General features: G+C 41.6%; 1 protein-coding gene across 11 annotated transcripts in view; it reads left to right on the plus strand.

Annotated features, from left to right (window-relative positions):
• The window catches only part of CHL1 (cell adhesion molecule L1 like), a 108,683-nt gene that overhangs the window by 54,038 nt on the left and 37,461 nt on the right, over window positions 1-17,184 (plus strand). For all 11 annotated transcript variants that reach the window (XM_085235706.1, XM_085235705.1, XM_085235708.1 and 8 more), the window contains 5 exons: window positions 5,520-5,708; window positions 7,361-7,466; window positions 8,135-8,325; window positions 15,002-15,124; window positions 16,101-16,271. In XM_085235706.1, the coding sequence (XP_085091832.1) occupies window positions 5,618-5,708; window positions 7,361-7,466; window positions 8,135-8,325; window positions 15,002-15,124; window positions 16,101-16,271 (682 nt within the window). In that variant the 5' untranslated portion in view covers window positions 5,520-5,617. The remainder of the gene's footprint in view (window positions 1-5,519; window positions 5,709-7,360; window positions 7,467-8,134; window positions 8,326-15,001; window positions 15,125-16,100; window positions 16,272-17,184) is intronic.

Genomic DNA, 17,184 nt, shown 5'->3' on the forward strand with positions numbered 1-17,184 from the left:
TTCATGCTTGACCTATGAGCTGAAATGCTAATTGCTGATGAAAATTTCAATTAATGTAAAACTAGTTTCAGCCAGAAATATAGGCAACTCATCTAGAGGGTGCAGTATGTCAAATGGAAAGAAAAAAAAAAAAAAAAGGCAAAAGCCTCTGAGAGTAGTCGAATTTTTAGCTGGCTGTTGTGCTTGTCTCTCCTGTACTGTATCTCCTGCTAGGGCTGGGGAAGTCTCTGATTCCAATGGTTAACAAGAACTGAATGAATGCGTGGCCTTGCTCTTAGGAAAAGTGATGCAGCATGTGCATGGGGTTGGATTGTGGTTGCATCTGTAAAGCTGTGCGTGTATAAAGCCAGCACCTTATTTTATGGTGCTTGATACATGTGTTATGTAAATTATGCTGTATAGTACAATGGAGAAATATAATCTGAATTGCAGCAGGGTATTTTTATTTCTACGTTAACTTTAGATAACATAAAGCCTTCCTAATTAAATCATTGTATATCTCTCAGAAGTTTGCAAAGCACTTAGGAGAGCAATTTATGTTGTAGGATGGGGTTTGTACAGCTCAAGTATGCCATCATAAATCCAGATATTCCCCTGGAAAAAAAAAAAAAGAAAGAAAGAAAAAAAGATTGCTGCCACAGTAGAACAAGGAGCAGGCTGGAAGAAATGGAGCGTGAAGGTTCAGATTGGTTCCCACTCAAAGAAGGACTGCCATGGTGTCCCCACAAGCTGAGTTTGTGCCCCTTGCAGGTCCCTGTTCAGCTCTGCTCCTCTGGGTCCCTCAGCTCATAACTGTTAATTTTCTGTATTTTCTTGGTTCTAAGTGCCTAAAATAACGAGGGCCGTTCTGCAGCCCACGAGAGGAATGTTTTTATGGTGGTCCATAAAAGTCTGTGTTGCATGTCCTGGCTGCTGATGTTAGAGGGTGGGAAGATGTGAGCATGAGGCAGTGATTTTGGCAGACAGCCCCAGTGGCAGCTAGAGTTCACGTTCTTAGATGCCTCGAAGAATGAAGGCTTCATGCTGGCAAGCATCTACCAATGAGAAGATCATGTGCACTGATTATAGAAGTACTGTTTCTGTGATTCCCAAGCACTCTGTGTGTATATAACATGTGCAAGGCCTTAAGAAAGATGGTGCTGGTACCCTGTGATGCAGTGGTATGGTGCTCCAGCAGTGGGATGCACAGAACAAATTAAATCAGACCTGCCAGGTGGATCCTTACATAGACAGAGTGATGGCTAAGAGACAACATTAACTACCCCCAGAGCTTGTAAATTGCTTAAGAACAACATGGGGTGTGATGTACTGAGGTCTCAGGATTGCATTTTAGGATTTTGCTGGAAGCAGCTGGAAGCAGTTAGGCAACGTGTCCAGAACTGGATTGCTGGTGCTGCTGTGTTTCCCCACGGGCTGGCAGCAGGGCAGGTGATGCACGTGTTGCCCTTCCCAACCTGTGGAGCTTGCAAACAGAAATTGCATAAAATGAGTTTCCACGTAATCTGCCCAAGGATGAAGTGTGGGTCACAGCTGGGGGTAGCAGGCCTTGCCTTGGGGTGATGTCTGCCTGCCTGGTGGTGACATCACGTCTGCTGGCCTTCTCCTCCTGCAAACCAGGCAAGGTTTGGGCTCCCTGAACTCTTATTTGTTTCTTAAAGCCTCATCCCAGGGAAATTAGTTATGCTACTTACACTGGTTATTGGATCAGCAGTCTTACTGCTGCTTGCACTGCAGGAGTACATTTCACAGCCTTGCACGCGTATTTCTTTATCCTTTATATGCAATCTATCGCATTTCTAGTGATAGCTTTGTGTTTTGTGAGATTGAGAGTCCTAAAAACCGATAGATCACAAAACTGTTAAGGCACAATTGTTAAAATCACGTTCAAAACATGAATTTTCTGAAATAATGCTGAAAACTTGCCTAAGTGCACTGGAAACTTTGACCAGTGCAGTCCAAAAATGTTGACAAAATCCTTGGCAAGGTGCATGGTGCATAGGCTCACCTCACTAAGCCTCCTGGGAGCGAGGCCCCGTCATGACTGCGTGCTGCAGCCTCATCCCCACTTGGGAAATGTTTCCCTGCAGAAGGAAGGGCACCTTTCTGATTTGGATGATTACTTTAATCATCTCCAGCATTTGCATATGGACTGCTTTCCGGAGAAAGCAGCAAGTTCCAAAAATAGGCAGTAGGGATGGAGTTCAAATGAAGGTTATCTACTCACTGCTGTGTATGCTTTTTAGGGGGAAAAGCTATGCATGACATCAGCACTCAGAGTGAAATGATGGGTCTCTGTGAATGTTCCTTCTCATCTTTTTCCAAACGTAAATGACCACAAGTGGTGGTTCTTTGTCATTATTTTTGGTGCTATTTTATCTTGTTTTCAGGAGGAAAAAAGTGACAACAGCTGCCTAAATACTGCAGCTGTAGCATTCCTTTTAAGGCCTTGCTGGCATAAATATCAACCTTTCTTAGCTAATTAGTGAAGCAGTGAGGTGTTCCTGCCCAGGGCGTGGAAAATGCAGAGTTTTTCTCTTCCAGCCGCTGGGATTGAAGTGGTGCTGCGGGTGATGGAAGGTGGCATTTCCAAACTGGTGGGAGGTCATAAAGGAAATCAGGAGGTAGAGGAGGTGCTGGCACTGAGCTGTGCTCTAACTGCTCTGGAGCAGCGGTGCCGAGGAAGCTGAGCATGGAGCAGTGCACTGTGCTTCCCTGGCTTTGTCCAGGGCTGGGATTTTTTTCTTCTGTGATTGGATCCAAAAGTGAGACTGCTTAATTAAACTTCTGTGCTGTACAGTCACTTATCTTGCAACATATGATCTAATTAAATAAAAACTTTCATTTCTCATACCAGGAAAGATTTTTTTTTTTTTTTTTTTAATTTTCCATTTTGTTTTGTTTTGCTGTTGTGTCACTGGGGCCACCCTGAAGGCTGAGACTTCTAATTACCAACAGCTTTTATTTAACAATCTTGAAATATATGTGTCACTGAGAAATTAAATCTGATTCTAGCTAATGAAAAGGTCAGCTCAGAAACGCAGCAATATTAAGCTGTGGGAATTCAGTACTTTCATTAATATTTGTGCCATACAGAATTTATACAGGAGCCAAATCTTGCATAGCTTGAGAGAACCAAATAGCTGAGATTGATTCCATATTTAATAGTACTATGTAATTTCTCTTGGAAGCAGTAGATCTCTACTCTGGGATTTTTGGCTGTCATTCTGCTACTGTTGATGAGCAATTTTAATGCAGTAATTACATGTAGGGAAAACTGTTCACGAGGTTTATGAGGAAAAAAAATGACAATTTAATTTTTTTCCCTCTTTAGCTGTCCAATGTTTGTATAGCATGTTTTGGAAGCGGTGGTATACATAGAAATAATCTGGAACTGCATCACTCCTTAGAAATGCTGATATTTTGAAAGATTTGCTCACTGTAAATAATAGGCAGCTCATTAAACAAACAAATGGTCTGTCCTTAGAGCAATCAGTATTTACTATTAACCAAACAGCTCAGTAAATAATGAATTGCAGGTAGGGAACTGCAGATAAGTATTTGTGGTGAATTCAAATTAGTCGGCTTAAGCCTGAGGCTGAGAGAAGAGAGGAACAGGAGTGGAGGGGGAAAAAGAAAAAGGAGAAGAGGGATCCTAAGTGTACCATTCATTGTGGCAGTCCTGATCATTGTGCCAAGGAAAGGTTTTCTGCTGTTGTCTTTGCCGCCCAGGTGCAAGGGATGCTTTGGACAACTCCTAAGGAGAACAGAGGAGAATTCGGGATTCCTGGGGAAAAAAAAACAGGTATCCAGAGTAAGCTGTGGGGCTGCTCCAGCTCCCTGCTGAGCTGTTGTTTTTACCAGGGTCAAGATTCTGCAGGTTTTATCTGGCACACACTGGGCCTCAGGAGAGCGCTGTGCTTTGGCACTGCTTGAGACCGAAACCTGCCCTTTGCTGCCAAGTTCTTGTGCAGCCACCTCAATTATTGCTCCAAATTATTTCAGCAGCTAAATTGTTCATTTGCTGGGATCTGGCATGAGATGAGAAATTTTGGTTTGGAGTTGAATGGTTGTAGAAGTGAAGCGTTGCACTGCCTGAAGTTTGGGTACGTGGCAGCGCTCGAGGCTGGGATGGATGGGAGAGCCTGGGGGATGTTTGAACCTGAAGTGCAACTGAGTGGCTGGGGAAGTGTGCTGCCAGAGCATCCATGTGGCTGTGGATCCATTGGTAGGTATGGGCGGAAGCTGTGCACCCACCATGCAGCACCTGGGACATGGAATAAGGATTTTAGTAGCCTGAGCTGTGGAAAGGCCTCTTGCTTGCAGATTGAGGCCAGAAGGAATGCAGCTGAGCTGATTATCTCTGCCTCAAACCAGTGTGCTGCTGCTGGTTGCTGATCTGCAGTCAGAGGGTCCCCATCCCCATGTCCCTCTGTGCTGTCCCTCTCTGCTGAGCATGGCACTGAGCAGGTCAGCCAGCATCTTCCACCAGGGAGAGTTCAGTGCCTAAGATATCTGTATGACATCTGCTTTTTAGCCTCATTTCTACACAAATGAGGCTTATGGGATTATCATGTCTGTCTCTTGTCCCCTCGCTGGCCAATTTCAATCTTAAATCAGGGATTTTAGTCTCGAGGACGTTGATTTCCAGGAAGGTTTCATGAGTTGAGTGGGTAAAGGTTCCCAGTAGTGGACATTGCTCCTGCAAAACGATCCTGACAGCTGAAGCCTGAATTTCTTGAGGTAGATGTGCTGTAAGTGCTGTGTTAGCAGATAAGCAGCACGAAACATACCTTACACTTGTTAATATTTCGCTGATATTTGCAAGTGGTGCTGGTGACTGAAATCTTTTATACACCCACACTTGTGGAGCCTTCTCCTTTACTCCCCTGTGAGTGGCACTTAAGCTCTCATTAGCACAGATTTTTCCTCCTTTTGGCTGGTGCCTGACGTTTTTACCTTGTAATGCAGTGCTGAGGATGTGTAATGGAATGTGTAAAACCTACGTGCAGTAGTTCTGGGATAATGGAGTAAAAGGCAATGTTTCGTGCTCTGCTCCTTATTAATGAACTAAATTGGACTAAATGTCCTTTTTATGTTTTTTTAAGACATAAATAAAAGATAAAAAGATGTATGAGATTTATGAGTAAGGTCATTAATGTACTAAATTACTAAATTTCTCTCATTAGCTCTGTTACATTACTTTCCAACTTACACAGTTCTCATTAGAAAAACTTATGAACTGGAATAATTACAAATATATCATATTTTAAGCTACTCCTGCTTTAATTGCAAAGCAAAAAATAATTATGCTTTTGTGCTGTAATTGATTTTTACTTTTTGCATGTATTTTTCTTTAAAGGTTTAATATAGGACCTTCCTCTAGCCAGGAGATGGAGAGAGGAGTGGAAACAGTACTTTCATGCAATTTAGCTGCAAATCCTGAAGCACTGCTTTAATTTAGTAGCCTCATTAGAGCCAAGTTAATATACACTAATATGGCTGTTCCTTCTCCTTGCTAGGCTCCCAGTTTCCCATCTTACATCTGATTTGATTTGATGCTGAGAGGAAGCATAAGGTATATCTCGTTCTGTTTGGACTCCTTGTTTACAGAAGAGTGATGGAGATGCTATTAAGCACAAGGAGGATCACCATATGCCTGTTTTTCTTTGTACTGAGTTTGGCAGCAGCTATTGAAATACCGTTATCAGGTGAGTTGTAGCTATTTACTGAACGCTTTGCTGTTTTGTTTTGGCATGCTTGCTTTTATTTTTTTTTCCCCTTTTTTTTCCCTTTCCCTGAAGAAAAAGTATTAAATCCTACTTTCAGTTGTTCCATTTTGAATTTAATTCTGCCAGAACATGGCCTTTGGGAAATTTAGAAGTGATAAAAACGTGAAGCACTTTGTTTAGACTTGCTTGGATGCAGCAGTAAACTTGTCCAATAACATCTACCTGATGTTCAAGATCCAACGCACTGCTTAGCTCTGAGGGGTCAGATCTGTCCTTAACAAAAATCCATTATTTTGGCTCTGAGTCACCCTGAAGCTTCTTTGATGTATATGAAACTGTATTTACTTGTCTCCAACCTGCCGTCTCGCCTGCAGAAGGAGCGGGTGTATGTCTCGGGATGCACATGAATCCCCAGAGAAGAATTTCCTATGCTTGCACCCCACCCTGGGGAGCACCAGCTCTGTCCGTCTGGCTGGGATGTTCAAGCTGCCTATTCTGCATGGTTGGTGTGCAATCAATGTGTGAAAAATATGAGATGAGGCCCACGTGGGACAACCCAGTGGTGGCCAGTGGACTCCACTGCCTGGGTGGCCAGGTGGATTGCACGCTACAGTTTGCTTTCTGGGGATGAAGCAAAACAAAATTCAACCATATTGGGTTTTGAATGAATTAGACAGATGGAAAAAGAACTGTAGGGTCTCAGCAGGCTTTTGAGTGCAGCAGCTTCGGAGCAGGACATTGGCAGTGTGGGTACCTGCTGTGAGCAGCCCTGGTTGCAGAGGATTAAGGCAATTAAGCAGGGTTTTAGCATGTTTTCATAAAGCTACCTGAACTTCTTTATCAGTGAAGGAGATGGAAGTGACTCCCTGTGCTGAAGTAAAGCAAAAGCGGAGCTGGAACTGCAAAGTCCAGGCCAAACTGTCTGGGCAACCACTGGCTTTAAGTACCTACACAGGGGAGTCATCCAGCCCTTAATGTGCTTTAACGAAGGTCTTTATGTTTTAATAAAAAGGAATTGTGTCTGATCAGTGAAGCTGGTGGGCCTGAAATTGCTCAGCTTTGAAACCATACGGTATGGTATCATTCCACAGTTTGCTTCAGCTCTGAGCTTCCTGGACTTCCTAGAGAAACCAAAGACGATGTTAATTTTCTTTCTGACTGCCTGTAAGGATGTGATGATCCCATTATCCCCAGTACATGGCAGGGCGCGTCTTTCCTTCTGTGGCTTTGTTACACTGATGTTTGCAACACTTTTAATTCCCTTAGAAAAAAAAAAAAAAAGATAGTGAAAAATCACTGTGTCATTGTGTGACTGCTCGTGGCATTTTTGTCCTGCAGGGTGCATTCTCATCTTTGCAGTCAATGGTTTTCCTTGTAATTTTATCCAGAATTAAGACAGAAGTTTGTGACTTTGTGTATATCTGTGCCTGTGAGTCTATAGACACATACAGATTTGGAGAGCCAAGTGTTGTCGATGTCAGGAGGGTGATGATAATCATCCCTCATTTAAGGCAAGCCTCACAGTTTGCAGCAGTGAGGTAATCCTGACATTGTCTTGTTGAAAGAAAGGCCCTGAGCTGTGCACAGCTATGCTTGAAAGAGGATTTAATCTGCTGTCTCTTTGTGTTCAGTTGCACAGCTTCCAACAATCAAGGAGCAATCTGAAACCCAGGTTGCCTACCCTTTTGATGAGAACTTTACAATTAAATGTGAAGCCAGTGGAAATCCACAGCCCACGTAAGTACTGCTTTCACCTGGAGAAGCAAGCAGAAATTGAGTTTGCTTTTAGCCTTTGCCAAACATTATTCCTTTTTTGAGGAGGAAAGGAATAGCAGGTGTCTGGGAACCTGCTCAGAATTGCAATGCAAGGTTAAGCTTTGTTCCCATTTAAACCATTCAGCTTCTGCTGTTTGAAATCCTTTGCTCTCTGTGAATAGACAGCAACGTGCCTTTTTCTCGTTGGGAGAGGTTTCATTTCTGAGCAGTCTGCTCATGTTCTCCTGGGTTCTATGGTGGTACCTCTTGTAGAGCTCATATATGTATGTAGAGCCTGCCAAAAGTCCCAACTGTCCTGCAAACAGAGCTTTTTTTGGAGACCTGTAATTCCTTCCAGTGTGTGGCTCTTGCTTTCACAGCTGGCATCTCTCATTTATTGTCCTTTTGTTAAGCTCTCTGTTCTTATTCTGTGTCACAGTCAGTTGTCTAAAAGTGAACTGTGCAGTAGCAGACAAGCTCAATAGCTAGCACAAATTATAGCAGCACAGAATTCATTTTACCATCACCTCCTTTTATATAGTTTCTTTTTTCTTTTGTTTTGATACTGCAGTGTTGGAACCATAATTTCCACTGTTTTTGTACTCTCTATACTGCGGCCATTGCTTTGTAATCATTGTTTTATTTTTCAGTTTCAACTGGACGAAGGATGGAAAACCATTTGATCTGTTATCTGATCCCAGAATAACCACACGTAACAACTCTGGGACATTTGTGATTCAGAACCATGGAATCATCACCAATTTTCAGGGGAAATATCGTTGCTATGCATCCAATGTGCTGGGAACTGCCATGTCAAAAGAAATTGAACTCATCGTTCCAAGTAAGGGCTTTTGCTTCACTTTCATTATACTTCATGTAAAAAAAAAACTTTGGAAATAGTGTTGTTCGTAAATCAGTGGATGCCTGAAAGAAAACTTTGTGCCCTCTGAACTGATTTTATTTCATTCCAATTTTTGAGCCCAGAAATCTGAACAACAAAATCTGAATGCAGGGATTCAGACCACACCATTCATCTTACATGTTTCTAATCTTTACTTAATACAAAAACAGTGGGGTAAATCACACATCTGTTTTCCCAGATAAATTAGACTGGAAAACATTTATTGTTTACTTCTGCTTTCTGAGCTATACTTGGCCTCGAGAGGTTGGGCTGGTGGATAAATTAATATAAACTTTCTAATAGCCATCCCAGGGGAACCGAGTGTTCAGTGACAGAAAATGATTATTTGTTTCGGCTTGACTATTTAAATGTCTTTATAGTTTGCTTTCTTTGCCTGTTTCATGAAACCCACCAGGATTCTTTTCTGATTTGTATTTGCCTAAAGCCTCTGCTTTCTCTTGTAATGCTTCCACTTCTAATACTTTGCTCTTTCTGTGAAGAAGAAAGTAGAGCTATTGATGGTAATTGCCACATGATAAAATTCTCTGCCTAATCTGGACAGAAATAATTGGTTTGAGAGAGGATACCAGCACATCATTAGTATATTGAAATGTTTGGAGAGGGAAAACAAATGGCAGAAATGAGAAGAAGAAAAAACTTAAAAAAAAAAAAAAAAAATGACATAAGAAGCAGTGCAAGAAATATTTGAAAAATTAAAAATGTGGTGGGCAATGAATAGAAATGCACTGTCAGTGAAAACAAAGACGGTTTGAATCTAAGGCTGGGAAAATGTTTTTTTAAAAAAGGAAGAAAACTTTTGAGCTAGTGTTATTTCTAATACAAGAGAAGTGTATTTGATAAAGAATTAAGAATCATGCTTTCGCTTTCCAAATATTTATTGGAAGGTAAATGCTACTTAGAGTTGTAAGCCTATAATATCCCAGCCTGGTTACTGTGGGGCTGAGTGCCCAGAAATTGGGAACACAGTATGGTCTCCATCTCAGAGCATGGAATGTGAAGTTAGGGAGAGGATGGGAGAAATAGCAGCTTATTGTTGTGAAACAGCAAACAGTGCAAGTGTTTGGAATCCAATCAGTCCAATCAACCATAAGTTCATTAGCCTGGTGTCAGTAGCATTCAGGGTGTAGTATAAATACTTAAGGGAAAATGTTAAAGTTCTGGGGTTGAATGGAAAATGAGCTCTCAAAACTGTTATATAGTTATTCATTTCTATGATCAGTAATTTTCATATTTCCATAGTTAGCATAGAGGAAGGCAGGGGGAAAATTAGGTGGCTTTCAGGACTGGGGTTGTGGAGATGAACAAAATTGACTGGTAAAAGCTGGAGGTCATGTAGCTGGGCATTGGCCAGGACAGTGTTTATATGATGGCTTCATATCAAGAAATTTGGGAACTTGTTGTTTGAGAGTAACTGAGGAAGAGAAAGGCAATATTGGTCACAAATTCAGTATAGGAAAACATGAAATTAGAAGAGGAAAACTTGAGAACCTTCTAAATGACAGTAGGGCATTTACTTGAATTCATATACTTCTGCCTCTGTTTCTTTAACTGTATAACGTAAATGCTGTAAATTAAATCAGGATTCAGGGAGCACAGAAGACACCTTTTATTTTCTGGAGCGCTGGATAGTCTACAGCTCTGCTCAAATGAAAGAAATCTGCTGGTGCACAGAACCGCTGCAAATTAGGCAATCAGACACAGAAGACTTTGGGATAAATTACCTCTATTCACCCACAAGTTTTGAAGCAGCGACTGGTACATATGAGATCACTACACGTATTCATGATAATGATGCAGAGGTGGCAGTGCTTTGCCAGCTGTATTCAAGTAAAATGTAAGCTGCTTGGCAAGTCGCTGTGCCAGTGAAGTAAAGAAGAAAACAGCAAGACAGACTAGGGTAGGTTTTTTTCATAAATTAAATTTGCATTGTACAGAAGTAGAATGTCAGGTTTGTAAGGAAAGTAAGGTTGCTGCTGAAAAGGAGAACAAAAGAGTGTTTACTCAGAGTAGTGATTCCAGGAAAGCATTAGCAGCGTCAAAAGGAATGATCATTAAATGTCACCTACATAATGAAAATACCCCACCTCCTCTATATATGATGACATTAAGGGGAAAGAGGAAGAATTGGCTGTGAGAATAATCTGCGTTTTTGTATCATTTACAAAGTCTAGATTGTTACAAGATACATGCAAAATGAAGATGGATGTAGTGGTGAGAACACAGACCTCGGTTCCTTTCCTCCTGTATTCAGGGAATCTATGGCTCAAACTACTGAGCAGGCCCAATGCCAGAAGAAAGAGAAGAAGCAGGGTTTAAACTTCTTTAATTAACTGTAGTGTAAAAGACTCTTCATGGCAAACAGTTAAAATTTATGTTCAGTATTTCTAAAGGCTTTGCTCTAAAAGACAAAAGTTCTGAGGATGGAAACAGAGCCTAGACATAAAATTGTCTGCTTGAGAGACAATTGTTTCTTTGAGAGCAAGGGGCCTGACATCCCCGGACTTCCTGACAGTCAGACTTCCTAACTTTTTCAATGTAATAAAGCAATTAAAAAAATCCATTACAAAAGCAGGTAATATCTCATAAACAGTTCAAAAGTTGCAGTGGAAATTACAGATTTAACTACTGCGTTTACAGCATGGACCAGAATAGCAGTTGATGCACTGAACTGAATAGAGGAAGCTGCTCTAGCTGTACTCACTGGTTGGTGACTTTAAGTGATGTTTAAGATTCTTTCATGTGTTGTGCCATGCATCTGTATAACAAATTGTTTAGCTCCTAATCAAAATGTCTGATGAACTAGGAATTTCCAAGGTATAGCATTTTATTGATTATTTCTGTTCTTCATTACCCTAATATCTTTTAGGGATTTTGTTGTATCCATGATACAACTGTGCATCCAAGACGCATCTCCAACAGTGACTACAGAGAAAGTTATAAAAGGAGACCTAGTGCATAGTGATGTTTTCCTACAATAGTTTTGCAAAATATATATTAATTGCTGACTTAAAATAATGAATCAGCTCCCATTTTAAACCAGTTACTGATAGGAACCAGGTACAGTGGTATGCCAAGGACTTCTGCAGCTATTTACAGAAACCTTTTGCCTTCAGTTTGACTTCTCAGTGCTTTTCCCAGGAACGTGTGAAACACCAGGCTAAATGCACTCCATTCTCTATCTGGTATAAATTCTCATCCTCAGTACAGGATGTAATTGTACATTACAGTTGTAATTGTACAAAGTCATTACAGCTGTTAGCATTAGGACAGAAACAAAAAGTGTGCTAATAGGTGTCCGAGTAAACCTGCAGCAGACCTGCTTGCACCAGGGTGCTGAGAGTCAGGTTGCTAAACTTCTGTATGCAGCTTGACTCAAATTCAGATTTTATATTTGCTTTTCATGTCTCTACTGCATATTCTGAACAGGTAAGTAGGAGAGACTGACCCAGCCTCTGTTCTGAAATTTCTCTCAGCCAGCCTAATTTGTCACTGGTATTTCAGCCTAATCTCAAGCACAGTTAGGTCATTAAACTTTGAGTCACCCCGGGGATTAAAGAGAGGCTGGTTCCTTATACAGATGACTCTGGAAACGGTAATCTTCCATTTCCATGGTTTATACACTGTCACAGCACAGCGATTCTGGTTTTTAAATGCTGTTCATCATTCAAGATACAGCCTTGGCAGGAAATAATACTTCAGCAATGAAGTCTTTCCTGCTACTGTTTTGAGAGCTTTATATATCAATGTGGGCTTTTAGAAGATGTTTCCATAACTGAAGTCAGGTGTGCAGTTTGTCATCTTCCCTGTGGCTATTACACACCTTGATTGCCTGTGTTCTGAGTGTCCTCCCACTGGTACTTCAGCAAGCCTTTCTCAGAGCCATTAAATAACATTCTCCCCTGCGTTATGGATATGTGAGATGTAGCACTAGAGCTACCCTGGATTCTCTGGCCTCTCTCATTATGTCTGTATGTGGGGAATTGCATGTAGGACTGACATGACGATTTTAGTGGTATCGCTGCAAGGAGATCAATTGGTTGTAAATTTTACAGTGTCCATGTGCTGCTTTGATAATTCCATCCTGTGTCACTTTTGTGACACAGTTAATCTTCTGCGGTATTTTCTAGCTTAATTTGATGGTGATAGTTTCTGAGATCAGCCACAAATCAGTAGAGATTGATTCTGGAATATCCACCAATTAAAACAGAGCAGCACAGCAGAAAAGAAAACCAGCCATTTCTTCCATGTATGTACTGAAAACTGATGTGCAAGAGCCAAAGCCTAAAGTGATATTAGCTTCTGAGCCTTAATAAATCTCCTTTCAGAAGCAATCATTTTTCTAGTCTATGAGACCGATGGGGCACCAGCAAGTAAATATATTTGTCAGGAGATTTGACTCAGGAATTTGTTATGAAAATTGAATATTCTTCTCTTGTAAAACTTGAAGGGTTCAAAGCACTCCCAGTTATGCATTGAGGGAACATCAAAGTTTAGAACAAAGTGAAATGAAACAGTGTAGAAAACCCAAGGAGCCTCAAACACCTCTTTGTTCAAATACGTTGTAAAGTTGTACAAGACATTGGGGTTCACAGTGCTGCTTCCCCCAGTAGGAACCAAAGTGGGCATCTGGGCCTGTCCTGAAAGGAATGCCTGCACTGCCAGCTATTGACTCCAAGATGGTGATTTTTCACTGTCTCCTGGTGGGAATTGATATCTTTTTGTATAATTAGGTAATTATTGGCTACAGAAGCTGACTGGAAAGGCCAGTGATTATGGCACCCAACTGGGGTATTGAAGACCCAGATTTTATTGTTGTGCCAAATGAGGCAGAAAATGGGTTTGAACAAAAGTTTCCCGTGCCTTAGATGAGCAGTCTCACTATTGGTCTATTTGCTGACCTCCTGATTTTGTTGACTTAGTCAGAAATCCCTTATCCTTCACCTGATCCAGCACTCCTAGCTTTGAGTGATGTGCTTTTGGGAAAAGTAAGCAGGCTTTAGGTCAACAAATTGGCTTTTTCCCACTGGAAAATGTTTTCCCTCTCCAGCAGTCAAGAGATGCACTTTCCAGGGCTTGAAGAGTATTGATTATTGAATGTATTGGATTTAACACGGAGTTCTTTCCCTTACTTGAAATGCCAACTACAGAGTGGGTGATGCTCATTAGATCCTTGTTGTTTTCCCTAATAATTTCTATTCATATCAACAACACTTTTGGAGATTAAAAAAAAACCCAACAACCTATGACCAATTTGCACTCAGGCAATCAGCACTGTATTGATTGCTTTGTTTTGTGTTCACTAATGCTACAATTAAAAAAGCTCCCAGTCCTGGCCTTGTATTTCTTCTCAACCTCCTTTTCAGTTTGACTTCTGCTGCTGTCTTGCAGTGCCCCTGGACTACTGACATATTAAATTGTTTATTTGCTCCCAGAGTGCCCTCTCATGCCTTGAACACCAGGATGGCACTAGTTGCTGTGCCAGTCTGGCCCTGCACAGCCAGGATGCTTTCATTCAGTCGCTGTTTAATTGCTGATAATTTTAACGTTTAATGAAGTTGCCTGAACTGAAACTTTCATGAGTTTGAACTTGTCTGAAATCAGAAGAGTGTCCGCCCTGAAACTGTCTTAGTTGAATTCGTTTAAGGAGTGGTTACATTTGCAGACTAATTTCTTCACAGTAATCTCTGAGCTGCAGTCTTCCAGTGCTTGCTTTGGGGAGGGTTCCAGCCCAGCTCGACTTCCTCTCCACTTGGATATGCTCCAGTTGCATTTTTGGGATGCTGATACAGTCCAGGTAGATGATCCTTGCCAGGTGTCGTTCAGGCTTTAAACAGTCTGCTGACTCCCTTGGCAATTAACCCAAGTCCTTAATCCGTTAATTATTTAACCTATATTTAAGCCAAATAATGCTTTCCTTTTGCACCTCCGGTGTATTCCCTTGCGCCAAGCCTCTCTGCATCCTGAAGGACAAGCTCGCTGAGAAACCCTGCAGATCTGCACAGCAGAGGTTTTACACCTGAGGGCACGTGGAAGCAATATTGTCTTTACATAAGGCTTCTGCTTCATCTCATTCTGGAGATGGATAAGAGTCGGGATGGCTCCAAGCACAAGGCAGAATAGCTGTCTGATGTCTGTCCTCACCTGCACCGACTTGCAGTGGCTTCTTGGGAACTGCTGTTCAGCCAAAGACTTCCCAGAAGAGCCTGTGCTCCCAGACTGATTTTTGATCTCCAGAGATCTGTCAGAACCCTGTCGTCTGTGCTCATTTTAGGATCCCATTTCAGTTATCTGTCTCTTTGTGCTGTCTGGCAGGGACTAGTCAAATAAATGACAGCATTTGAAAATAAATACACTAAAATAATTCTTCAGCAGAACTCATGGGCAGCACGGACAAATCACTTAATGAATGAACAAAACTAGCAAAAATGTCTTGCTCTTTGTGAAATGCTTTGTTACTCTGTACCACTTGATAAACAATAGGAATACCTAAAGGCAAGAATGCAAATTGTGATGTTAAAGTAAATATTTTATTGGGAACTAAAGGGAAAATTTCCAAGGATAACAGTAAAAGAGGAACTTCTTTGCTTTTGCACAGGTGTACCGAAATTCCCTAAAGAAAAAATTGAGCCCCTTGACGTGGAGCATGGTGATTCTGTGATCTTGCACTGTAACCCCCCAAAAGGGATCCCACCTTTGCATATCTATTGGATGAATATTGGTAAGTAAACAACTTACACGTGCTTCATGTAAGGAAACTCAGAACATTTGTCTTCTAAAGCAGTTTCATAACAGTTTTATAGCTGATGGGAATGGTAATTCTGCAGGTGTCGGGGGAAAAGATCAGGATATTGATAAATAAATAAAAATTGAAAAATGGGAAATAGAGATGTCTTTACATAGAACAAGCAAATTGAAGAGTACATTGACAGCACATAGCAGAGCTTAAATATCAGTGAGTACATCTACCAGTAAGGAAGACTGCTGCATTTAGGGTAGAGAAAACAAAATGTACCAATATATTATGTCTATCATTACTGTTTTCTTCTCATGAATCAACCATTACTTTATGCTTCAGTGTCAGGTATGCATAATTGTTTCTTAGTTTTGACGTGATTTTCATTGTTGCATTCTTCAGTGTTTCTTCAGCATTTGTATTCTGTAAGGTTTTCTGGCTACGAGAAGCAAGATACTGCTGTGACACGAAGGGTTTGTTTCTGATGTTCACCAAGTTCTTGCAGAGACAGGGTGCCAGATTAAACCTCTGATCTTATGAGGCAGCCTCTCCACTCCTGACATACATACTTAGCATAGGTCTGCATATGGCTGGATCAAGAAAGACAGTGTAGTCTCACCAGTCCATACTAATGCTACCCTGCTCTAATCTGTAATTACAGAAGAGCAAAGTGGTCAGGAGATTGGCACATCTGCAAATAGTGACCTCCATATCAGCATTACTGGCCTTTGTATTGGGGAGAGGTGTTGGACATTTTCTCTGGCTGAGAAGGAGCTGTGTATGCAGTTCTGTACGCTGAGTATTGGTGAATAACCCATGGGTTGTGCTGGGCCTTCTGCCTCTTTCACATCAAAGTTATGTGCTGTATCTGGAAGCAAACGCATGACAGCAGAGCATTGGTAGTCATGTTGGTGAAGCAGCTCAGTATCATTACCATATCGTAATTATTTTTTCTTGCTAGATTTGCAGCACATTCCTCAAGATGAAAGGGTCTCCATGAGCCTTAAGGGAGATCTCTACTTTGCAAATGTGGAAGAAAATGACAGCCGAAGTGATTATTGTTGCTTCGCAGCATTTCCAAAACTGAGGACAATTGTACAGAAAATGCCAATGACACTGAAGGTTTCCCGTTGTAAGTTTGTGGATGCGTTGTTTCTTGCTTACTGTTGTTTTTCTTTTTTGACTCCCTGGACGTCAGTGTGATCACATCACATCAGCAGATGTGAGCCCCAAAGCCCCCAGATGCAGCTGTTGGCCCCCCAACGTAGCCTGCTCTTCCTCCTGCTCTCTCTTCAGTGAAAGGTGGTGAAGCAGGAGGGAAACTTGCTTCTCTGGTGGTCCCTGATGGGACTTGCCTGGGTCTCGAGGACATTGAGGCTTCCACATCACTGCACTGTTGGTTGGTCTGAGTGCAGCTGTGGGACTGGGCTACAGGCTCAGCCCTGCTGGTGGCTTGGCCCTGGAAGCCTCTGTGTCTTTACTTTTATGAAAAAGGAGACACAACTGTCCCTCCCCTCTTCTCTAAGGAGAAATGGGCTGCTGCTCGGCAACAAGAACTATAGGCCTGATTTTCAACCTCTGCAACAGTGACTGCTGTGATGGTCCAGATGCACGCTGCCTGTGCATTGCAGGCTAGAAGCAAAATGGTCCCTTTTCAGGCTGCCACAGGGACACATGGGGCAATAACATCTTCCTTGTGAAATGTTGTGCAGGGAGCAGCGTCAAAGTGTTTTGCAAAACACTAGAAGCTTTTCAGGGCATGCTGTCAGCTCTGTTAAAAGAGTAAGGCCCTGCAGAAGCTGGTGGAAATGAGGCAGCTTACAGCATCTGCAGAGCCATCCTGTTTTGCTTGAATCTCTTTTGGCTGTAATGAATTCAGTTAAGGTTTGCAGCAAGAGCTGAAGCTGCCTGTGCCCTTAATATCAGTCTTCTGTTTCGTTAATGCTTCTGACCTTTTGGGTTTATGTAGCCCAGAAAGCCAAGGAGATTTTTCTTTGTGAATGAAAGCCTAATATTAAATATATGGTTTTGAGAGTTTCTTGTTA

The sequence above is a fragment of the Meleagris gallopavo genome, chromosome 14, assembly GCF_905368555.1.
Source record: "Meleagris gallopavo chromosome 14, MGAL_WU_HG_1.1, whole genome shotgun sequence".
NCBI lineage: Eukaryota > Metazoa > Chordata > Aves > Galliformes > Phasianidae > Meleagris > Meleagris gallopavo.